At 37.5% G+C, this 24828-nt stretch overlaps 2 protein-coding genes across 11 annotated transcripts; one reads left to right on the top strand and one right to left on the bottom strand.

Moving 5' to 3' along the window:
• The first annotated feature begins 1131 nt into the window (after positions 1 to 1131).
• On the top strand, positions 1132 to 3392 carry LOC122315851 (probable WRKY transcription factor 40). The gene is made up of 5 exons (XM_043132102.1): positions 1132 to 1292; positions 1406 to 1494; positions 1825 to 2094; positions 2208 to 2324; positions 2759 to 3392. The coding sequence occupies exons 2-5, from the start codon at positions 1462 to 1464 to the stop codon at positions 3137 to 3139; spliced, it is 801 nt and encodes a 266-aa protein (XP_042988036.1). The 5' UTR covers positions 1132 to 1292; positions 1406 to 1461; the 3' UTR covers positions 3140 to 3392.
• Positions 3393 to 3927: 535 nt separating this feature from the next.
• On the bottom strand, positions 3928 to 23911 carry LOC122315850 (formin-like protein 18). 10 transcript variants are annotated; one of them, XM_043132095.1, is made up of 18 exons: positions 23327 to 23911; positions 20870 to 21567; positions 19468 to 19689; positions 17651 to 19320; positions 17412 to 17541; positions 16104 to 16175; positions 15585 to 15683; positions 15395 to 15436; positions 14959 to 15039; positions 14811 to 14861; positions 14634 to 14715; positions 13814 to 13908; positions 7464 to 7535; positions 7234 to 7350; positions 5437 to 5505; positions 5271 to 5337; positions 4303 to 4697; positions 3928 to 4192 (listed from the first exon to the last, which is right to left on the bottom strand). In XM_043132095.1, exons 1-17 carry the CDS (start codon positions 23397 to 23399, stop codon positions 4510 to 4512), a joined length of 3828 nt encoding a protein of 1275 aa, XP_042988029.1. In that variant the 5' UTR covers positions 23400 to 23911; the 3' UTR covers positions 3928 to 4192; positions 4303 to 4509. The 10 variants fall into 10 exon arrangements, with proteins under 10 accessions (XP_042988029.1, XP_042988028.1, XP_042988025.1 ...); XM_043132094.1 differs by having other exon boundaries at positions 7234 to 7344; positions 14616 to 14715; XM_043132091.1 differs by having other exon boundaries at positions 14616 to 14715.
• Between the last annotated feature and the right edge of the window lie 917 nt (positions 23912 to 24828).

Below are 24828 nucleotides of genomic sequence, written 5' to 3' on the forward strand. Positions count from 1 at the left end.
ACACATTTTCTCCACCGTTCGAACAAGCATCTCAAACATTAACCTTTCGAATGAAACTGAAAATCATTACTTTGATTCGAATAGATTAATAATAGGTTCGAACAATATGTGTTTTTTTATCATTCGAACACATACTATTATATTTAAACAAATTCGTCATCATTTGAATGAAAATGAACCGTTCAAACAAATATTGTCAAACTAAATGTTCGAACAGATTTTTTAATCCAAATGTTTCTCAAGCACATTGGATTGGATTATTTATATTCGAACATTAACCGAGTTGCTCAAACAAACGTAAAGCGTTCGAAAACTTTCTTCAATCAAACATAATCAAATAAATTTGTATCGTTCGAATTAAATTTCCGTGATGTCTGAATAGATATTCAATTGTTCAAACATGATTTTGGGACAAAACTGTTTTATCCCCAAAATAAATTTCGTTCAAATGAGTTCAAATGGGTCAGCCACATTTTATCCCTAAAAGGATTTTAGGAAAAAATTTCATCTTTAAAAATTTTTTGAGACAGACTTTTTTAGATGAATTAGAAATTAAAAAAAAAAAAAAATTTGTCTCCAAAATGTTTTCGATGAAAATAGTATTTTTTTGGAATGAAATGGTTAGTTCCAAAAAACCCATGCACTACACGGGTTACTTTATCGTTCACAAAACAAAAGTAGTACCGTGAGATAATTGATTATAGTCCAAAAACTAGCTATTTTGTCCTGCCTTTTCACGTTAAATTTTACTAAGAGTTAAGGGAAAGTATTTGATTTAGCAACCATCACCTCGTTTGATTATACAGTTTAGATAAAATAAGATAAAATATTTTATTAAAAATTAAATAAAATATTATTATAATATATTTTTTTAAATATTAATGTTTTTTTAAATTTTAAAAAAATTAAATTATTTATTAAATTTTATGTAAAAATTTAAAAAATTATAATAATTAAATAAGAAAGATAATTTAATAGTCTTTATTTCAGCCTTCCATAAATGATCAAGTCAATGGGAAATAACGTGGCCGGCTTACCTCATTGATGATGATGTAAGCATCATGTTACGTAGGTACGTGTAGATCATATGTCTCACGTAATTTCGCTGCTCAAAGGTTCGTAATTACCTTTTTCTTTCCTCCATCAAATGGATTTGATTTCAACGGCCTCTTCCTTGCGAAGAACAGAGACCAAGCTTGCTTACTAACTTCTAGAGAGAGCAGCCAATAAATAATTGGTCTCTCTTCAATCGATCGATATTGATCTTCGTGTACTTTCCTTGAACCAAACTGGTAAGTACTGCATGCCTTGAAGTACAATTAACCATTGATCATCGGTGAGATTATTATTCACGTACTGTAGATCAAGGATTTCTCTAACTCGCATTCTTTTTTTCCCCCTACAGTCTTAATTAGTTCTCAATCATTTTGATCAATTTCATCAGTTGCGATTTGATCGAACATGGAAGCGCACATCACCTCTTCTAATGAAAAGGTAATTTTCCTTCTTGCTTCTTGATTTGTTGTGTCCATGTGATCATAAAAATGGCCAAGCTTGCATGCTTTTGTTTCCGTGTTAAGTGCTCGGCCTTCAACTCCAAATTAATCATACATATATCGATCCATACTCGTCATTTTACTAAGAACAGCTACACAGCCGAGACGTTCGTTCTAAGTTTTACTCATTTCTTTCTTCACTTTTGGGCATTTTCCCAAATTCTAGAAAGCAAATTTTGTCATGGACGTTCTTCGTTTTACTTGTTATTCTTCTGAGAAAGAAAAAGAAAAAAAAAAAAAAGAGCTAATGGAAAAGATGTTCCTCCAGGCCGTGGAAACTGATCTCCAAGCAAACTTACAGAGTTTGAGAAAAGAGAATGAAACTCTAAGATTCATGCTTGGCGTTATGAACAGAAAATGCAACATTCTTCAAGCCCGTCTTCAAGAAAGAAAGGCAGAACAATTCATGAACATCAATTTAACTCAAAGCGGCTCAAACAATGAAACAAATTACAAGAAAGCACGGACAGAGTTTCCGGCACCTATTAATAGGACATCACGAATCTTAGTGAGAGCTGATTCTCAGGACAATAGCCTAGTAAGTATATTATATAGTTCTATATATAATGTTTATAATTAATTATATATGTAATTTGTCAAACTAATTGTTATAATATGTATCTGATATTCCTCGATCTTGAATTAATTCAGATAGTGAAAGATGGCTATCAATGGAGGAAATATGGGCAGAAGGTTACTAAAGACAACCCATCACCCAGAGCTTATTTCAGGTGTTCCATGGCTCCTGGATGCCAAGTCAAAAAGAAGGTATTATCTCTAAAGAAATTATTTTAAGCTTTAAAGATCAGCCTTTGGCCTCATCATCATGTATAAAGTCGACTTGTTTAGCTAAAAAAAGAAATAATTAGCTAGATAGAGCTATATATAGGGCATTGCAACATCGACATCACTAGTAATCATAAACTATATATATATATTCGCAAAGCATTGACGGCCAGGAGAAATAATCCGAAGAAATTTCGGAACATACACTGCGTACAAAGAGTGCTTGATACGTACAGTGTTTTGTGCGCACACGCATCTGTAAAAGCTTCGGAAACTTCCCCTGTAATTGGTAACATGTTGTAGTCAATACCGAAACATTAATAATAAGAAGTTGTTGTGTAATTTAATGCTAGTTATAATATGTTGCTTGGATCCTCCTGATACGATCATGATTCATGATCCCTGCCCTTCATCAGGTACAAAGATGCGTGGAAGATAAGAATGTACTTGTCGCAATCTACGATGGGGAGCACAACCATGATTCTAATGCTAATTCTGATATCGGGGAGTACTCTTTATTTTCATCTGATCGTATTGGAGTGGCCACGCCGAGCTCAAATTCAATGCATAATATTATTTCTCCTCCACATATTACTAATCATGATAGCCCATTTCGACCAGCTATCGCCCTTGATCTCAGTCTCTCTGGACCAAACAAAGAAAATCAAAGAAATTATGTGGAAAAAGACCATCATAACAACTACTACTATAACATTGAAGAATGCGTGGCCTCTTTGACTAGAGATCCCAACTTCACCGCATCTTTGGCTGCAGCAGTTGCACGCTCCATGTATTAGCCACCAGCCTAAATTACCAAAGATTTAGATGTGATCGATCAACATCATGCCTGATATCTGTAACTGTAAAGAGATGAAAATAGCCTGGAATCTGAGCTTAATTAAGAGTAATGGTGTTCTTTTGGGTGTTGATTGTTGAGAATAAAGTTTCATCTAGTAAAGATAAAATAGGGGACAAAGGGAAAAGGGCATTTCTGTTTGCTATAAAGTTTATTCTGTTCAACTGATACATGAAGTGCCTCTGTTATTGATTCATAGCGCCAATCCCTTTAGAATGCAGAGGCAATATTCGTATATATACTACAAATATATAGGTATGTCATGTACATCGATCTTCATCCATCAGTTTGACAAATGACGCGATCTAACTCGAGGAAACCATGATTGTCTTGTCTTAAAAAGGTCACATTAATTATAATTAATCACAAGCTCAAAAATGAAAACAGATAATAGGTTTTGTGTTTATAAAAACTACTTAAGGCTGACGAAATTTATAAACTTCAATCGATGTGAAGATCATACCCATGCATTAAATAAAACCTTTAAAAGAGTGTCAATATTAGTACCTTAATCTCCAACGTTTGATTAAGCAGGAATTTTCTCTTCACTTATCCTCTCCTTTGCGTTTTCCACGAGTGTTGAAATGGTTAAGACGGAAAGTTATTCTAAACACCACATGTTTCTTCTTTCTGCCAAAAACACGTTTTAAAAGCAATACTTTTTCTTTTTTATCAAAGCAAATCGCTTTCTCTAGCTACACGCATCCAAATGATATTGAACATAGTACATACTTGCTATTCAAAATAGTGGATTTGATTAAATTGCTCGCACTGCAAAACTTCCATACCGCTTGCTTTTTAAGAGGATGAATATTGCCTTTTCTAGTCATCTTCATGACAATACATATATACATACATACATATATATATATAAACATTTACATCCCTAACATTCCAAAGAATACACAGAAACAATATTGATGAACCAGGAGCGGAGTTGGTAAGAGCATATCACAAGTGGCTCATGGAACGGGACTCGTCAGCTCCGGCATCACTGCTCCAAAAACAAAAAACCGCTTAGAATGATAAAACAGACATAAATTTCAAGATTCTTATGCTAAAACATGTTCCAAAACAGGAAAGGAGGCGACGTATAAGGCTTACTGCTTTAAAATAAATCTCTCCCAGCTGACACCACGCATTCCATTAATTGCTGACTTGTTATTGCATAGGTTTATACGTTCTCTATGTCATCAATATCAGTGCTGCTGGTTGAAGTTTGTATGCTCAGTCCCCTAAAGGTTTTCGTCCAGCAGCAACTAGTTTATGTTGTGTTGCTCAGGTGAATGCAGTGTTGGCATGATGCTTTGATCAATTAACGTTGCCATTCCTGATAGTAATGCGCATAATATGTACGCGCTCCTTTTTGTTTGTAAATAACATCAGCTTCTCACTTTCTTTCTCCTTCTCTGCTCTCTTCTTTTCAAGCTCCATATACTTGCAGTTTTCCTCATGTGCTCGTACAAACATCCTCACAAAGTTGAGCAGGGTAGATACGACTAAGACATGACAAATAAAAGAAAAGATAGTAAATGACATTCCTTAGAAAGGAAAAGGCCAATATGCTAAATAGGATTCAGAAATGTAAAAGCAATAGATCATATCCACCACGATGCAGATTCATAGATTACTACAGCTTGGCATGAATAGGATTCAAGAAATGTAAAATACATCAAGCTAATAACTACTGATGGGTACTGATTTTGAGAAATTCTAAAAGCTAATATAAATTAACCATAATATGCAATTAATTATTCCTCAAATCAATAGGACCAGGAATGAGCATGTTTAGGAACATCGCTGAAACTGTTAGTGATTGACTGCTACTGATTATCAGAGAAACAAAAGGGTTGAAAGGTATTCAGGAGAATTAATAAGTATAAATAATTCTCATTAATGCATTAAGTGCTTCTTCTTTTTTCAGATTTTCTTACACTTCTTTTTCCTACTGCAGTTTGGCCAGTTTTTTTTTTTTTTTTTTTTTGGAATAACTCTCGGCAACTGTGCACCAGCTGGAAATCGAACCTTTGAACAGAAATAAAGCCAGTAAAAGGTGTTAAGACCAAAAATACCTTGCTCAAATGGAAAACGTGCTGGATCTTCCCCAAAATAAAGAGCCAGTGCATCTGCATTTCTACCCTGAAAGCTTCTAAATTCAGAAATGTATAGAACTGCTTCTGTACCATCTTGCAAGCACCACATTAACCCAATTCCAATCAAAATGAGCTTGATACGTACCACACTAGAATAAAGTGAACCCAAAGACCTCACCTCAGCTTCAGCATAACTAAGGAACTCCTTTATAATCTGAATATTTCCCAGTGAAAGATTTAATATTAATGAGTGCATTAATTGTAATCATAAAAATCAAGGTAAATACAGTAATTTAAATTCAAAAGCAGGTTTCAACAAACGGTGAGTGTTTAAACAGGAAAAAAGCCATGCCCTCTACTAATGGCATTAGATCAAGCAGAATGTTGCAGTTACATTAGGGGGCCTCATACCAACCCTTAACAGACATGGTCACCTGGAACTTATTATGTTCATGATCCTTCATCCCGTAAAGCAGAAAATACTCCAATTTCCCACTCTCATATGAGACAGGAAAGTTTACTGGCGATAGGTCAGCATGAAGCGATTCATCGCTTGATAGATCATCAAAATGCTATGAATGGAATAAGAAGTTGGTTCCTTTAAAAGGTTGAAATAAATAACTCCCCTTCCCTGGATTTCAGAACCTAAAGACAACCAATGAGAAAGGTATTTTATTTGTGTTAGTTGGCCTAAGCTGTAAGATTACTGCTGGGCTGGGGCTCAGCCTCCAGATTGTCTGTAAAATAAGTTTCTGCCTCATACAGGCGGCCAGAGACGAGGAGATTTGGGAGAGATGGGGAGACTCAGCAGCCAGCAATCAGGGCTTGGATAAGTCTTGAAGTCAGAACCCTTCAAAACTATAGTTAGATGAGAAGTAAAAAAAAATTCAGTCAAGTTCACAGCTGAAACATAAGGCCTCATTTGTTTGACCGATTACTTAAAGATATTATCGAAATTTCTATTATAAAGAAGTAAATGAGTGCTAGCCCGGACGAACCTCTTGTTTCAGTAAGAATAGGGCAAAGGTTAAATAGTGAGTTCAAGATGCACTGGGAGTAAGTTCTTTTTTTCTAAGATGTATATATCATGACAAGACTTTCATGACCTCATGTTTAATCTTATTACCATGTATGTAATGTAATATGATATTTTATGACCATTCGGCTTTCAGTTATAGTAAACATGGGTGACTGATTTTGAGTCAAGGAACTCAACTAATACAAGGGAACATCTTCTGATTCCTCACTTTCAAGATCAGTGGCAGGAAAATATTAAATTTATGTCCTAACCACTTCCCCTCCTTTTGGACACAATGTTTTTAACTACCCAGGCCTGGCAAAAATGTTTATTTACTTTTTTCACTCTGAATGTGGAACAGCTTTGTTCAGGAGTCTCTACCAAATACACGCAGTCGCACTACCTTTCAAAAGGGGAAACTTTAGAGGGAACCTTGGGCTTGTTGGAGGCAATATATACTCTACTTATGCTCTTCCTGGGCCTTCTTTCATTACCAATCTCATAAAGAAATTGTTGATAATGACTTTCAACTAAATTCACTTGCCACAAGATGGAATGAAATGAAATGGGAGATTATCTTTCTGAAAAGGAAATGGGGTTTGATTAACTCCGGTACTTGTCATCTATGAAGCAGTCTCTCCATAGGAAAATAGAAAGGCGGTCTAGGGAAAAAAAATGAAAAGTCTATGGAGAAGAATTGTTGCCACAAATTACAAAAATAAAAAATAAAAATCATCTTAGACAGGCTTTAGAAAGGTAAGGGATGCTATTGGTCTATCACAAGGGGTCCAGCTAATATACCCAGTTCCTCAAAAGTATATTTCATGCTTCAAATCAATGCATCCATTAGCTGAAGGAAAATAATGCAGAAAGAAGCTTCAATAAAAATATATGAATCACGTATGCAGCTGATGCATAGAATACCTTGCAAAAGTTATTAGATACATGCCCGTCATTTTCCGAGGCAGTCAATTCCTGTATAACCTTCTCCAGTCCCTTACTAATGGCCTGCATTTCCTCGGCCAAATATTTCAACTGTATCTGTGCATGGTAATGAAGCTTTAGATATCAGCTACAAAGACATAGGATACGGGAAATTAATTGTTTCCACAAAATCGATACCAAAAAAAATATAAACAAAAGGAAAATAATACCTTTGTTGAAGCCTCCAAATTCACAAGGTCTTTTGAAAAATCTAGAAGTTCTGGCAACTTTTCAGCGAGTACCTACAGATTTTCAAGCAGAAATAGATTATTAATAAGTATATATGATTTTACCCCAAGTGAAGTGTGTTGCGGATGGAGACAAAAGTGGTGGGTGGCATGTGCTTGTTTAATGCACCGAATGCACCGATTTCAAAAGGTGCGGCTGCACCTTCTCTCAACTGCACCTTCTCATCGACTACTCCCAATCAATATTATAAATAGAAGTGTTGTGATGAGATGAGTGTGTGTGCGGACAGAGTGCAGCAGAGAGAAAACAAAGTGTGTGCTGCGTGTGTGTGCAGACAGAGTGTGGAAGAGAAAGAAGAGAGAAACAGAGTGGGTGAGCAAAGAGAGATTTCTATAAAAAATTATTTTCCTAGTGAAATTACAACATCTGTGGACGTAGGCAATTGCCGAACCACGTTAAATTTCGTCTCTCCTTTATTTATAATCATCTTTGTGTTAGAACAGCTCCCAACAACTGGTATCAGACCACTGGTTCGAGCAGTCCGAAAATTCAAGTTGTTCAAAATCAATTTTTGACAACTCCGCGGTGTTCCTCGAGTCGAGACGAATCCGTTGCCACAAACGGAATCGAAAACGGAGGTCGGAAGAGCCTACAAGCACCCCTAGAAGATCGGCGCCTGCATCTACTGCAACCCACGCGCCCCCACGTGCTCCAGAGGTTGAAGACGCATGATCCACACGCGCCCACGCACCCTCACGCGCTCCAGAGGTTGAAGACGCGTGAAGGTCACGCCCCCACGCGCCCTACAGAGATTCGGCGCATGAGTCACATGCGCCTCACTCTCTCCCACGCGCACACAGTGCTGTAGCGCGTGTAATACACGGGCCTACGCGCCACCCACTCGCACTGTGCCACACGTGTATCCCACGCGCCAGACAGATCAAAGCCGTTCATTTTTTCAGATCTGTTTTCGGCTAGATCTAAGCCATTCAAAGTCCGATTTCAACGATCAAATAGTGCTTTCCAACTATTTGGATCATTCCGGACTCATCCGTACGGTCGAAATTTTGAGATTCGGCATCAGTACATTAGATCTGAACCATCCACGTGTTGCAGATCATTTTGGGCTAGATCGCGCCAGTTGGAGTTCCATCGCGATGATCAAATAGTGCTGACAAACTATTTGGATCATTCCGGACTCGTTTCCAGCTAATTCGAGTGTTTCGGACGCAACAGTGATCTTTGTTTGTTTGAATTTGAACTCATTTGTAAAGTTATGTCTGGAGAAGAAGCTAAAGGTGTTGGTATCGAGAAATTTGACGGTACAGACTTTGTCTACTGGAGAATACAAATAGAGGATTATCTCTATGGGAAGAAACTACATCTTCCACTCCTAGGAAGAAAGCCAAATGACATGAGCAATGAAGATTGGAGTTTCCTTGATAGACAAGTGTTGGGAGTCGTTCGACTAACACTGTCAAGATCAGTTGCACACAATGTGGGAAAGGAGAAGACCACGGCGGATTTGATGAAAGCTCTATCAGACATGTACGAGCAGCCATCAGCCAATAACAAAGTGTATTTGATGTACAAGCTATTCTACTTGAGAATGGCAGAAGGAACTCCAGTTATTCAGAATCTGAATGAGTTCAACACTATCATCAATCAATTAGTTTCAGTGGGGATTGAATTTGGTGATGAAGTACGTGCACTAATTGCTCTAGCTCAATTGCCAAAAAGCTGGAAGGCCATAAGAACAGCTGTTAGCAATTCTTATGGCAAAACAAAGATGAAGTATCAAGATATCCGAGACCATATTCTTAGCGAGGAAGTTCGCAGAAGAGATACAGGAGAAGCATCAACTTCCAGTTCTGCCTTAAACCTCGAGACGAGAGGTAGAGGAGCTAGTAGAAGTTCAAATAGGGGCAGATCGAAGTCCCGAAGAGGCAGAAGTAAATCTAGGTCCGGAAAACAAGTACAGTGCTGAAATTGTGGCAAGATTGGTCACTTCAAAAATAATTGCAAGGAAGCAAAGAAGAAGAATGAGCATGACTCTGTTAATGCCACAACAGAAGATCTCCAAGATGCCTTACTTCTTTCAGTCGACAACCAAATTGAATCTTGGGTGTTAAATTCAGGAGCCTCGTTCCACACTACAACACACTGAGAAATCTTGCAGAATTATGTCACTGGTGATTTCGGGAAGGTGTACTTAGCAGATGGTGAAGCGTTGGAAATCGAAGGCATGGGAGATGTACCAATCAATCTGCCCAATGGAAGTGCATGGTTGCTGCAGAAGGTGCGACATGTTCCCAAGCTCATGAGGAACCTGATTTCTGTAGGACAACTTGATGCTGATGGGCATTCGATACTATTTACCGGTGGCACGTGGAAGATAACAAGAAGAGCTATGGTAGTAGCTCGAGGCACAAAAACAGGTACTCTATACATGACTTCAAGCATTAGAGATACTGTTGCAATTGCTGACGCAAATACCAACCTATGGCATCAAAGGCTTGGTCACATAAGTGAGAAATGAATGAAAGTACTATTATCCAAGGGGAAGTTGCCAAAGTTGGAATCAACTGATTTCGATATGTGTGAAGGTTGCATTTTTGGGAAACAGAAAAAAGTTAGTTTCCTGAAAAATGGTAGAACTCCAAAATCTACAAAGTTGGAGTTGGTGCACATAGATTTGTGGGGGCCATCCCCAGTCGCTTCTCTTGGAGGATCGCGGTACTATGTTTCCCTTATTGATGACTCAAGCAGGAAAGTATGGGTTTATTTTTTGAAAAATAAATCTGACACATTTGATACTTTCAAGAAGTGGAGAGTCATGGTTGAAAATGAAACAGGATTGAAGTTAAAACGTCTGAGGTCAGACAATGGAGGAGAGTACATCGACGGAGGGTTCAAAGAATTCTGTACTGCAAATGGGATTAGATTTCAGAAGACTATTCCCGGGACACCGCAGCAGAATGGCGTAGTTGAATGCATGAACAGAACTCTCAACGAATGTGCCAGAAGCATGAGGCTGAATTCAGGATTGCCTGAATGTTTTTGGGCTGATGCAGTTAACACTGCAGCCTATTTGATTAACCGGGGACCTTCAGTTCCCTTAAAGTTCGATCTACTAGAAGAAGTCTGGAGCGGAAAGAAGATAAATCTTTCCCATTTGAAAGTTTTTGGCTGTTTATCATATGTTCACATAGATTCTACTGATCGTAACAAGTTAGAAGCCAAATCTAGAAAACAAATTTTCATCGGTTATGGTGATGAAGAATTTGGCTATCGATTTTGGGATGATAAAAATCGCAAAATCATCAGAAGTAGAAATGTGATATTTAATGAGCAGATTCTGTACAAAACTAAGTCACAAGCTGAACCTGAGGAACAGCCAAAGAAACCTGAGGTTGTTGATTTTGATGTTACTCGAGTCAACACTGATCAGAACGAGGATCAAGAAAATAATGATACACAGATCGAACAACGTACACCACTCAATGTTATTCGAAGATCTTCAAGGACAATCAGGCCACCACAGCGGTTCTCACCATCTCTACACTACATCTTGCTAACAGATAGTGGTGAACCGGAAAGTTATGATGAAGCTCTACAAATTGAAGATTCAATCAAGTGGGAGAAAGCCATGCAAAATGAGATGGAGTCACTGATGTCAAATCAGACATGGGAGCTAACTAAGCTTCTAAAAGGCAAGAAGGCTTTACACAATAAATGGGTGTACAGAATTAAGGAAGAACACAATGGTAGCAAGCGCTACAAAGGCAGAATGGTCGTGAAGGGGTTTCAACAAAAGGAAGGTGTCGACTACACAGACATTTTCTCCCCAGTTGTAAAATTGAGCACGATCAGGCTAGTGTTGGCAATTGTGACTGTAGAGAATCTACATCTTGAGCAGTTAGATGTGAAGACTGCATTCCTTCATGGTGATTTGGAGGAAGACATCTATATGCACCAGCCACAAGGATTCTCAGTGAAGGGAAAAGAGAATCTAGTTTGCAAACTGAAGAAGAGCTTGTATGGCCTAAAACAAGCTCCACGACAATGGTACCGGAAGTTTGACAACTTCATGTGCAGTAATGGATTTACAAGACTGCAGGCTGACCATTGTTGCTATATGAAGAACTTTGACAATTATATTATCCTACTGTTGTATGTGGATGATATGCTCGTTGCAGGGTCAAGCATCGAGGAGATCAATGAACTGAAGAAGCAGTTGTCAAAGCGATTTGAGATGAAGGATTTGGGTGCTGCAAAACAAATCCTTGGTATGAGAATTATTAGAGACAGGTCTAATGATACTCTCAAGCTCTCCCAGGAGGAGTATGTAAAGAAGGTGCTCAGAAGGTTTAACATGGACAAGGCGAAACCAGTGAGCACACCCTTAGCTAGTCATTTTCGACTAACTAAGAATCAGTCGCCAAAGACGGAGGAAGAGCAAGAATGCATGAACAGAATACCCTATGCATCTGCTATTGGTAGTTTTATGTACACCATGGTCTGTACAAGGCTAGATATTGCACAAGCAGTGGGAGCTGTGAGTAGGTACATGAGTAATCCAGGAAAGCAGCATTGGGAAGCAGTCAAGTGGATTTTAAGATATCTACAAGGCTCTTCAGATACGTCACTATGATTTACAAAAGCAGGTTTAAAACTACAGGGATATGTAGATGCTGATTTAGCAAGTGACGTTGACAGCAGAAAAAGTACTACTGGATTTATGTATACGCTGGATGGTACAGCTGTATCGTGGGCTTTTAAGTTACAAAAGATTGTTGCTCTCTCAACTACAGAAGCTGAATACGTTGCTATAACTGAAGCAGGGAAGGAAATGGTTTGGTTGCAGTCATTCTTGGAAGAATTGGGAAAGAAGAATGAAAAAGGTATTCTGCCCAGTAATAGTCAGACTGCTATTTTTCTTGCAAAGAATCCAGCCTTTCATTCCAGAACAAAATAAATACAGTTGCGATACCATTTTATCCGATCTCTTCTCAATAGTGGACAGCTGATACTTGAGAAGATTCAAGGAACAGAGAACCCAGCAGACATGTTCACAAAAGTAATTACTGTTGACAAACTGAAGCTGTGTATAGCTTCAGTTGGACTTCGTACTTAAAGGCATGACTTGAAGCTGCTGTGATGGTTGCTATAAAGATATGTAGACTTATTTGTCTCCAAGTGGGAGATTGTTGCGGATGGAGACAAAAGTGGTGGGTGGCATGTGCTTGTTTAATGCACCGAAAGACACCGAATGCACCGAATTCAAAAGGTGCAGCTGCACCTTCTCTCAACTGCACCTTCTCATCGACTACTCCCAATCAATATTATAAATAGAAGTGCTATGATGAGGTGAGTGTGTGTGCGGACAGAGTGCAGCAGAGAGAAAACAAAGTGTGTGCTGCGTGTGTGTGCAGACAGAGTGTGGGAGAGAAAGAAGAGAGAAACAAAGTGGGTGAGCAGAGAGAGATTTCTGTAAAAAATTATTTTCATAGTGAAATTACAGCATCTGTGGACGTAGGCATTTGCCGAACCACGTTAAATTTCGTCTCTCCTTTATTTATAATCATCTCTGTGTCAGAACAGCTCCCAACAAAGTGTGCAGAAGTGCCAATTTTGTTATAGAGATTAACCCGGGGGGCCGGGCACCCGGGGGGGGGGGGGGGGTGTTGAGAGAAGAAAATAGCCAAAGATGTACCCAGCTATCAATCAAGTGATTCTTTTTTTCTTTTTTTCTTTTTCTTTTTTTTTTTTTTTATAAGTAGCTATCAATCAAGTAATTAAAGAGCCCTAGACACCTTGTAACATAAAGTGACCTTACATATGAGCTGGTGGTGCAAAAGGGTCCAAGTAGTAAAATGTAGTAAAATCAACTTCAGAGTAGGTCTTACCTCTCCACCATTGAATTAATTCAACCATGGACAAAAGCTTTAACTCATCATGCGAGTAAATTTTTAATGATAAAGGACTAGCTCCTTGTAAGAAGACTCAAATAATCATACATTCTAAATAATTGTTATCGTCTTATCCTCTCCATCCAAATGCTGTTCTCTCCATTCAGCTGAGCCAGCTTTAACAGCATGGCAAATGATTGTGAAGACATGCCAAGTGATGAAGAAAAGATCAAACATTTTGGTCTTAACCTTACCCAAGAGACACCTTTGTCTGTGGGAACTTAAAGTGGATGCTCATTTAATTGTATAAAAAAAATAAAAAAATAAACTCAAAAGCGACAATTGCACATGAAATTTATTCAATGGAAGAGCTTGCAGAAAAGATGGGCATAAACAGAAATAAATGAAAAATATTCTACCTTACAAAGATAATGCATGAGAGTCATCTTGTTATTCTGGGCTCGTGTATCGGTGAGTTTAAGGAGGCTATCCAATCGAAATCCAATTGCAGAACCTGCAGCAATAATGTCATAAATGCATTGAAAGAAGCATAGTTAAAGGTAAATGTTGACAGCTGGTACTTTTAGGGAAAAAGTACTACACGATAGATAAATAAATGTTAACAAACACAAATATACACACGCAGGCAAATGTTTAGTAAGAAAACCCACAACTAAATATATAAGCCATTCCAGATTTGATCCCCTAGCCATGAGTTCATGGTTCAAGCACAAAGCAGCATCACTTGAAATGACCCATATGATTGCAGGTCTGAACAACCGAAGGATGGAGATATTGGCACCAAATTCAAGTAATATCTACTGATAGAAAAATAAAGCAGTTAAGGGGAATCGTTGGGTAGATCTCAGCCACGTTTCAATATGAATATATAGGTCACCCCCTCAAAAGGCCAACAACTTGAGGATACACTATTTTCCAAGGGTTTGCTTTTTGCATTTCCGTTAGACCCAGGATATGGTCACGTGATAGCTATCTTTCAGGGGAAGATGGGTTGTTTTTTTCTTTTTTCTTTTTTTTTTGACTTGAGGTTGTACATTTTCTGTCTTCTCAAATGACAAACCTATATCATGTACCATTTCAAACTCAAGTGACTTTATCACCCCTGCTATGGCTCTTTTCATATACAAGTTCTTGTATATGGTATCATTGTACTTCCAAAATTAATATACCTTAAGATGATGCCCAAGTACAAGACGCTACCTAGGAATTTCAGCTCACCTCTTGCAGTTCCATGGTTCAAAGCATTACCCAGCGAAAGAATGGTTTGCATGATTCTTTTCAACTTGACTGAATTTCTGATCTGATAAGCACAATAGTGAAATGACATCAGGTATGAACTTTTTCACAAGAAGATTTTAAAGATACAAGAGAATGGAATGTGAAAAAGTAGCTCGCCTCTTCAGATGCAGAATTGACAACATTCAAACTATTTCTAAGGTCAGAAACCTGTGAGAAATACACAGCAAGGAATAAAGTAAAGAAAAAGGACACCCAACAGCAACATAAAGCATGTAGAAAAATGATAAATAGATGATCATCTGACCTGAGCATGAAATTGTATCTTAAAGGAGAAAACTCTCAGCTTTGACTCTACCCGTGGCACTTTCATCAATTCCAAGAAGAACTATCAGGAAACAAGCAAGTCAGTTATTCAGACCGTGGTGGAAAAAGACAATACTGAGATATTTATGAAGTTCATGATAATTCAATAATACGAAAAAATATATATCAATACAGAAATAGGACTTCGAGTTGAATGGTAAGCTCATAAATATGCAATTGACAGCTCTTGGAAGATCATCCATATACCTTTTCCTCATATGATATCAATTAACGAAAAGAATGATTGATGTACAATTCAAGACCAACATCTTGCCCATTCAATTGCAATGGAGGCATCAGCCATGCTATGTAAAGAATAACTTATATGTCAGAAACTATGAAAAAAAAAAAAAAAAAAGATAGAGAAATCCCCATACCTGTTCACATTTTCCCAAGTTTTCCTTATCTCCAACATAACCCTGAATATTAAAGCGTAATCATAACACAAAAGCAACATAAGAAAATATCCGCACACTGTACTCAGGAAATTGAGATAAAATATTCAGTGGGTACATTATGCAGACATGGAGGACTAGAAAATTTAAACTGAAAGAAAAGGCCCGATACCTTTAGTAATTCTATCTCTTCTTTCGTTGGACAGAATTTTATGAGGTTCTCAACCTGATCAACATCTAGCGCTGATTCATCCAAGGCAAGGACTGAACTCTAAAAAAGGTCAGGGAAGCAATAAGGTAAGAGGCCTAAATGAAGAGCTGTTTATTGACTTGGATATCACTTTCAACCCCCCAACATCTAGGAGTGGTAAAGTGTTCAGTTGTTTATCTTTGCTCGTGATTGTGTCTCCAGAAAGTTAAGAGATACTAAAAAACATAAAACAAATATTATATAAAGTTTAGAACAAAGAAGCTATGTATTTGAGGTGGGCACCGGATTAAAAATTGAGCAGCACATGCAGGACCACAACTCGGGGAAAAAGACATGCATTAATAAAAATGAACAAGCTGGAAACTTAGATATTTGGCTTTTCAAAACTGTAACACGCATATAGCCATACAAAATCTCGAGTTCAACACCACTATTGAAGAAGCATTTATGTAAAAATAAATTCTCTAAGCTGTAGCATACCACTAATTCTCGCAATGGGACTTTAACTTTTGTGAGCATGATTTCACAATTATATGCTCGCCTTAGCTCAATCTGCAAGAACCAGTAAATTCTCTGTTGTGAAATTAGAGGTTCCATCAATGTCTTTTGGAAGAACCAAACATATTGAAATTGGCTGTCATTTCATTCAATAAAGATTCTGACTAAAGATATATCTAAATCATTTATAACATGTGAAGACCGACTTGCAGATATGCTTACAAAGTCTTTAGGTCATCATCAATTGGAGTTTTTTTTATTGGTAAATACGAATTTTATTAAAAAAAGGTGAAGCCAAGTACACGGGAATCGGATGGAGTTTATCTGTTCCAGGTTGGGTTTATACACTCAAACTTGAGGGGGAGTGCGAAGGAAATAAATTCTTGTGGTAAATGTTTACGAGCAACCACATCATAAAGTATTACGCACAAGGGTATACTAGTCAATTTCATTGTTAGAGCATCTCTGCATTTCCTCTCATTTTTTGCAAACCCTAGTCTTGACATGTACGAATATAAGGAAGAGAGATGATGCAATGTAAAACGTAAAAATGTAATTAAAGGTTAAGACCCACTAGTTACTAATTAAGCAAATTCTAACTAAATGGGTTAGAGTAATGATGATAAATGATAATCACTTCAATCTTCAACCCAAATCTCTGTATTCTGTTATGGTCTCATATGATTTTATAATGGTTGGCCAGCGAATTGGCACTACTACTTAGTTTTGTTTAATGAGAAGTTATGGCATGAAAACCATTATCTCATCAAAAACAGAAAGATTACAGTGGGGAGAAAGAGAGAGCTTCTTGGTAGCTGGGGGAAAATACTGCATTTGACATTAAAACACATTAAAAAAAATGAAGTTCTCGTCTGCCCCACCCAAAATAAATTGGATACAACTATACATAAATTAGAAGACCAAATATAATCACTGGGGAGCTTCACTAAGCTTCAAACTAAATTTTTAACAACTAACCAATTCAATTGCTTAGATCACTTAAATTTTTCTTAATTATTTATTGGATGGTCACTTAAAACTATCCAACTATAAGAGTTGAAAAAGGCAATTCTGTGGTTTTTCTTTCTTTCTTTCTATCCTTTTTTCAAGCCCGTATAGCCCAACCCCAGCACAGCCCCTTGAGGAAAATTACCAGCCAGAACCAGGTAAAGCCTGGTCGTTTCACAGTATTTTTATGTCATGCCAGCTCAAGTGTAAAAAAGTTGTTTTGAGCCAATGAAATGGAAAGGAATTACAGTAAGCTCCATCCTAAGAGAATTCAACACTAACCAGCTGAGCCTTTTCAAGCTTTGATCTGGAAGCACGACGATTTGATTTTCCACCAGTGCTTCCATGTTTGGAATTTGGAACAACTGCAGAGAAAAGACTCTGAAGCTCTGATATGTCAAAATCTGGAGCCCTGGCACAGATAAGAAAGAATATGAACAATAAAATGTCCATGAGAATCATAGGACTGAAAAGACTTTTTAAACAGTGAGGGAAAAATGGTTGACGGAGAAGATGCCTACTTGGAAGTTTCATCAGCTTTCTGTGCCTCAGCCCATAAACTTCCTTGCATGGCTCGTGTCAATTTTAGCCAATGATATGGTTTGAGATTGTTCTTTTTAGCAGAGGCTTGATTTCTGGGATTTGCACGTGATACGCCCCATCCCTTTGAACTGAATGTAGAACCAGAAGGTGGTCCAGAAATTGGAGGCACTCCAGTAGCTCCAGAGTTCAACTTTGGAGAGGCACGACCAGCTTTTGTTAACCCATTGGAAAAGGGAGCTGGAGGGGGTGGTACAGGCGGAACATGAGCAGAATTCTTGGAGGAAGAATCATTCAGGGCAGAATTAGGAGGAGGGGGAGGTGGTGGTGGTGCCGAAGATAGTTTAGTAGGACCAGAGGCAGGACTGGAGCATGGAAGAGGTGGAGGCAGTGGGGGGGCAGATGTAACTGATGTGTTCTTCTTCACGCACACTGCAGAATGAACATCACAAGCATGTGAAGAAGGAATTGCAGGGCGTGGAGGATGGGAACCTGAAAATGAGGTCTTGAGAGATGATGGAGGTGTTCCCGAAAGTTGAGGTGGAGAGGATGGCAGATTTGAAAATGAGTTTTTTATTGTGGAAGATGGGGATGTTACAGACAAAGAAGGGGGTGGGGGTGGGGGAGGGGGAGTTGAAAATGAGTTATTGACAGATGGAGATGGAGAAAACCCAGAAAAAGGAGGGCGAGGGGGAGGGGGTATTGAAAAAGGACTTTTAAGAGCATAGGCTGGAGATGCCCCAGCAAAAGGAGAGGGTGGAGGATTGGGTGGAGGTAAAGATGACTGAATCGTGGTCCCAGGATGTTGAGTAGGCGAAGAATCTTTGGCACTTGAAATCGGTAGAGGCACCAACAGAGATGGAATAGCTGCAGAAGTATTGCCGATATTTATAGGAACATCAATTGAAGATTCTATTGAGAAAGAAGGGAGTGGAGGTGTTAGCTTTGAAGGAATAGGTACATTAGTCAGCTGTACAGGTTTCGTTAAATTTGAAATAGGAGTTGAAGAAGCAGTAGAAGTTAAAGCTACTGTCACCGCATGCTTGACTTCTTCACTATTAGATGCAGCATGATCATGCAACAAAGCTGTAATTCCAAGGGCCGAGGGTGCACTATGGTATCTTGATATAGGCACAGGTGAGCCTTGCAAAGAATTAGAATATGAAGCTGGAGCTGGAGCTGATAGGGAAGTTGGAGGTCCTCTTTGGGAGATGATCTTAGATTTTGCAGGCCATTGGAAAGTGAACTGTAACTCTGGAGCTTCAATCTTCTTCCTAACTGAATTAGAATCGAGCCATGGATCTGAAGAGGGTATAGACTTTTTTGCCTGAGCCATCAATGTCAGATTCCTGTTGTTTTGTTCTGAGGCCTTCGATTCTGATATTAAATTTTCTGGAGTTGAATCCAGCAATAGGCTACCTTCTGCAGTAGGCAAAGAAATTGTCTCCAATCTTTCCTGAAGGAAAGTAGATGTTTTGATTTGCTGGAGCACATTCAATGCCGCATCTGCCTTTGAATCTAGGCCATCTACATTGCCATAGATCTCTTTAACATTTGCAAATGCTTCCACAGGAAGGCGTCCTTTCTCTTTGATACCAGGTAAATCAATTGAAATAAGAGAGGTAGCAGCATCCATCTCCGAAAGAAAAACCTTCATAAGTGGTCAGATCAAATAAGAGATTTAGAAGATGGAATAATTTTCCACTGAACACAAAGTTGTTGTACTAAACATAAAAAAATTAAAATAAAGTAAAAAAATAATAAAAAAATTTAAAAACTGGGAGAGATATATCTATACCTCTGCTCTAAAATCCTTGTGAAATTGATCCTTACAATTCCATAAGATGTCTATTTCATCACGGTTTATAATCAGGATATTTGATTGTATAAATGCTGTATTGAACATGACTCGAAACATCATCTCTTCACATTCCAGATCTTCATCCAAACTGATGCACTCAAGAACAACATCACCTTGGACGTGGCAATTAATGTCAAATTTAACGAGTTCACAATCTGCCTGCGTTATAAGTAGCAAGAACAAAAAGTCACCAGAATAATATATACGTAATTGGAAAAAAATATGCAATTTTAAACTTCCTTTCGTTGGAATTGCATCTACATAGAAAATAATAAGAAACAACTATCTATACTTTCTGAATGGGGGATAACAAGTGGCAGCGATCTTCACCATTGAAAATGGTAAGAAGGCACGGACTTAATTGTTCTGTCATTTTAAACTTGAGAGCATCAAAGACTTTTTTATTAAGTAATAAAATACCAAAAAAGCAAAAAGGGAATTACTAAGGCACTTGCTTTGACTAAACCTTTCCTAGCTTTGGGTCTTTATGAAATGGAATGATTGGACAAAGAGAACAAGGGCAACTAGTCTTATTTCGACCAATAAAGGCAGTTGCCAGACTGTTGAGTGAAAATGGAGTGCTTACGTTCTAATCTTTTTTTGAGAAGATAAACTTTACTAATGATCAATAAAAGGAAACATAAGCATTATCAAGGCACCCAAGGACTATACTTCGAAAATGAGGAAAATATATAAAAAAAATTCCCAGAAACTACGGCTTGGAAGACATAGGTGAGCTGCCATCCAGAGGTAAAGTCCTTCCATTATCTTCAAAACTCCAATCATTTACTTCCCTCCATACGCACATAATTTCATATGTACTAATCTCCATCACTTAACCAGAACAGACCTATCTATAAACTCTGAAAAGATAAATTTACTATGAAATAATCTTAAAAAAACCATAGTAATAATTATAATACTCAAAACAACAACAGCAACCAGAAAAATAAAAAACTGATAATATAACAATATCGCATGGTGAACCATCAGGGGCAAATTTTCATTTTATTCGCTGGTTGATTCAACTAATCAGCTGACCCATGATCAGAATGATTTCCATGCACAGACAATTATATGAGGACCTTACGACACTTGCATGTATTCTATCAAGAGAGGGTCCCGCATATGTTAATGTTCTTCCACACCACCCTTCAGAAAATAAAATAAGCTAAGAAAATAAAATGACACAAACATAATGAGGAATCACATCGTGGATTGAACAACTTGCTAATTTTAAAGGGCGGATATTCTCTCCATTAGTGGCAATTATGAAATAAACCATTGGAAGCACAACCAATCCAAGTCGATAAGAAATAAATTAAAGACTTAGATGGACCTGCTTGTGATGCCTAACAATTTTGCTCCTCGGAGTTGAGAACAGAACTTTGGTTGTGTGATCAGCAGCCATAAAAGGATCCTGTCCATATATCCTAAATATTGGACAGCAACCACCAGCTCCATCCATTTTAGGAAGGAATCTAATAATGATGCAGTCCAGTGTAAGAGCCCTAGCCAGTGGAGGCCATTCTGAGGTGACATTTCTTCTGGAGACATACAGAAGGTACCTCAGTTGTGAAGGCATTGAATTCAGCGGTGACATCAATTGCAAAAGTTCCTGAGGAGCTTGGTTGTATATCATGTCCAGAGTTTTTTGTTCTCCAGTGTACTGCTTCCTGTAAACCAAGAGGGCACCCAACATGAAAGCCAATACTGGCCATCCACCTCGTTCACAGTGCATCAAGAGTACATTTTGTTGCCCAAGTGACAGCCAACTTTCACTTGATCTTAAAAAGTGGTGGATCATCTCGATTGTGAGCAATGGGCAGCCTTCATAGTGGCGTGGATAATCCATCACTGTCATATCATACTCAGACAATATGTTAGCAATCTGGCTCTGCTTATCTCCTTCTCGAAAGTTGAAGACCATGAATGAAGCATCAGGTAAGTGTCCACGGAGTTGACGTACCAATCCTCCTATGTAGACTTTATATCCATCTTCTTCCCAAGTATCCATGGTGAAACAGCAGTCAAAGACTGCGCATTCAAACATCATGATCAAAGCCATTTAAGTAAATTGTTCTATGAATTATTTTTACAGAATGAAAATTATCAGCATAATTTTTACATCCAGGTCTAATACATGTGTTTCCTCCAAAACCTACATAATAAGGCAACAAGTAAAGGGTATGCACCCATTTCATTTCCCTTTTTATATCTTCTGAAAACCAAGATTTATAGAATAGAAAAATTTGACTAAATGAAAATCTTAAACACAAACACATATATCTATACTTATATATATGTATCCATATATAGTAACATATGCATACATGTGTGAACACATAAATAAATACATATCTAAATATATGTGCGCGTAGTTATGTGGCATTCATTGCAATGCGATCCTTGGGAAAATATAACATGTCCAAAATCTGTCAGAGGTCACAAACCGCCACCAAGGACTCTCCTATAATGAATTAAGGGAAAACTTGAAACATAAGAATGATTCAAGATTGGCATTACTTCTTGATTGGGTTTCACTCAAAAACTTTATGAGTCAAGTTGTGAAAACAAATTATTTATATTTCTGAACTGAATATAATTACTTATCAAAAAAGTATTTCCGGATATAATTCACCGGCCAGTCAAAGCTTTGGTTACGAACACTGACAATCTGACATGCATTGAGCTAGGTTCCACCAGTTTCAATTGAATGAGTTCATATAATATTTTTCTATATCTTTTCTGCAAGCATCACTTGCCTCAACAAGCAATTACTATAGCGTGGGTAAATATTTGTACTTACCACCTTTTGACATTTGTCATCACCCTCAAAGAAGGTCAGTAGACGGAAACAATTTATTTATTTATCTATTTATTTCACCTCCCAAAAATTTTCTCGGGAAATATTAGCCGACAGAGATATACTAAATTCGTGACAGACTTGCTCATTGACAGACCCATTTCCACCGGAACAAACTATGCCTCTAGAACACCCAGAATTTATTATGAAAGGATGATGAATAAGATCATATACTATATGGGAGGAAAAGAGTCCTTGCGATTTGTAATGATTCAAAGTGTTCCAATTGTGACATTGACCAATCTTTTTGCTGTACAAACCAATATTTTGTAACTTGAGCTTTACAAAAACAATCTCAGTTAGAAATGTCAAATGTGCATTTCAGCTGTACCACCTACAACATAATGGCCTAACTACAACGTCAAGATTTAAAGAGGATAATGTAACATCACGGATTCAGTATGGGGGCGTGGTGAATGGGATCCTACATTGTACAGAAGGGAGAAGCCATTGCGATTTATAATGATTCCAATAAATTCAAATGGTAATATTGACTAGTCTTTTCGAAGTACCACATAGATGTGACACATTTAGTCGATACAGCCTCAGTACTACATAGTTCATTGTCAGGTTACTTCTATATCACCTACATTTTCAGTTCTTCCAATACATAACGTGTGGTATATAGACCTCCAAACATAGACAAAATGCTAATAAAACATTGAGCACATTGAGAACTCTCGATCCTACTGAAAATTGTGTGTAAGACGATAAAGAACCCATTATTTTATATCCAGCGAACATATACTGTAATGTCCATGGTACTACTATTAACACCAATGATGCAAATTCACAGGATTGAAACTAAATAATAAGAATTTAACAGAAACACGTTAATCACCAGTCCCATTATTTCTATCTTTTCTCGAAGCATTAATCTTCGGCCCTCAAATGACCAAACTTCATATAAACTAACCGAAAGAAACATACCATAAACCCTTTCAGATATCTCCAAAAGCCCGTCGGGTGGCTTCCGATAAAAGAACTTACGGAACAACGCCATGGTGTTTCAAGATTCAAAAGAATACCCAACCGGGAACACCTAGAAACGCTCCAATACAACACTCGTTGCAGGAAAGCAACCGCATTTCAGCTGAAATACGCAGATCACAGGAACCCCACAAAACATAATTTGCGAATGGTCATGATGGTATTGAAGAGAGTGTATATTCAGGAACCAGTGTATGGATTTTGCCGAGTCTGGAAGGAACACTTTCTGGGTATTCTTGTTGTCGTTGTCTTCGCAGTCACACTAGTCTGTGTCGGCGAGACTTGGCTTTCAATCAAGGCAGTTAGAGAGAGAGAGAAAGTTGAATTACAAAGAGAGAGCAGAGAGGAGAGATTGGGCATATTCTTACGTTATATATTAGTCACAAGAAGAGTAAGGTATGGTGGTTGTTAACTTGTTAGAGAGGAATTAAGGAATCCAAGGATCTGAGGTTTGTCTGTGTCTGTGTTTGTGCGTCTGTAGATGTGCGTTAAGAAGAAAGACAGATTGATGAAGACGACATGGCACGTGTGTCCTCTCCTAATCAAGAACCAAACATTAACGTTCATGAATAATAAAAGTTTTCACCCGACCCGACCCGACCCGGGCTGTACTCGCTTTCTGAACCCACGTTTTAAATTTTCATCAAATTGTTAATTTTTTTCAAAAACTTCGTTTTATTTAAGGATTGATTTGTTTCTATTTGAGGAGTGCTGGGTTTTGCTTCCGTTAAATGACTGGTTTTAACATCCTTGAATGTGAATATGCTTTCGATGGATGATTGTTTTTAAGTTTCAATCAAATTGAGTCTGGGAAGTGTAAATGACCATTTAGGTGTTCATTTCTTAAGAAAGTCCAAATAAGAGTTATTTGAACATCGGATTGAGAATGTGTGGACTGAACCTGAAATTGGTCACTAGAGTTGTGATGTGATCAACGAGGGGTTCACCCTGTAGCTTATCCACCACACTTGTGTATTTGAAAATAATAATTTGGGTGAGAACTGAGAAGAGATCACAGTAGACTAGTTAAGTATAAGTTTTATATAAGAGTATGATGCTATGTAACTTTTTGAGCATGCCCAACTGCTACCGTAAACGGTATTTTTTTCCATAATTTGATGAAAATTTTAGAGCTTTGTTTAAAATCATCTCGATCTCTATTTTAGAAAAAATATTTGTAAAATATACAATAATTTTTTATGTTTGGAGAACTACTGTATATCTTTAAATTATTTTTTATTAATATTTTATTCTAATCATTTATACTTTCTATTATATTTATCTACTTCTAATCATCTACACTTTCTATCATACTCATATTTATTATAGTTTTTAATAATAATTTTAAAAATAATTTAAATAATTACTAAAATATAAAAATATTATCTTATCCACAAAAAATAATTTCAATTTTTGTTTAAAATATTCACTAAAGTAATAAT

This window comes from Carya illinoinensis, chromosome 7 (assembly GCF_018687715.1).
Source record: "Carya illinoinensis cultivar Pawnee chromosome 7, C.illinoinensisPawnee_v1, whole genome shotgun sequence".
NCBI classification, from domain to species: Eukaryota; Viridiplantae; Streptophyta; class Magnoliopsida; order Fagales; family Juglandaceae; genus Carya; species Carya illinoinensis.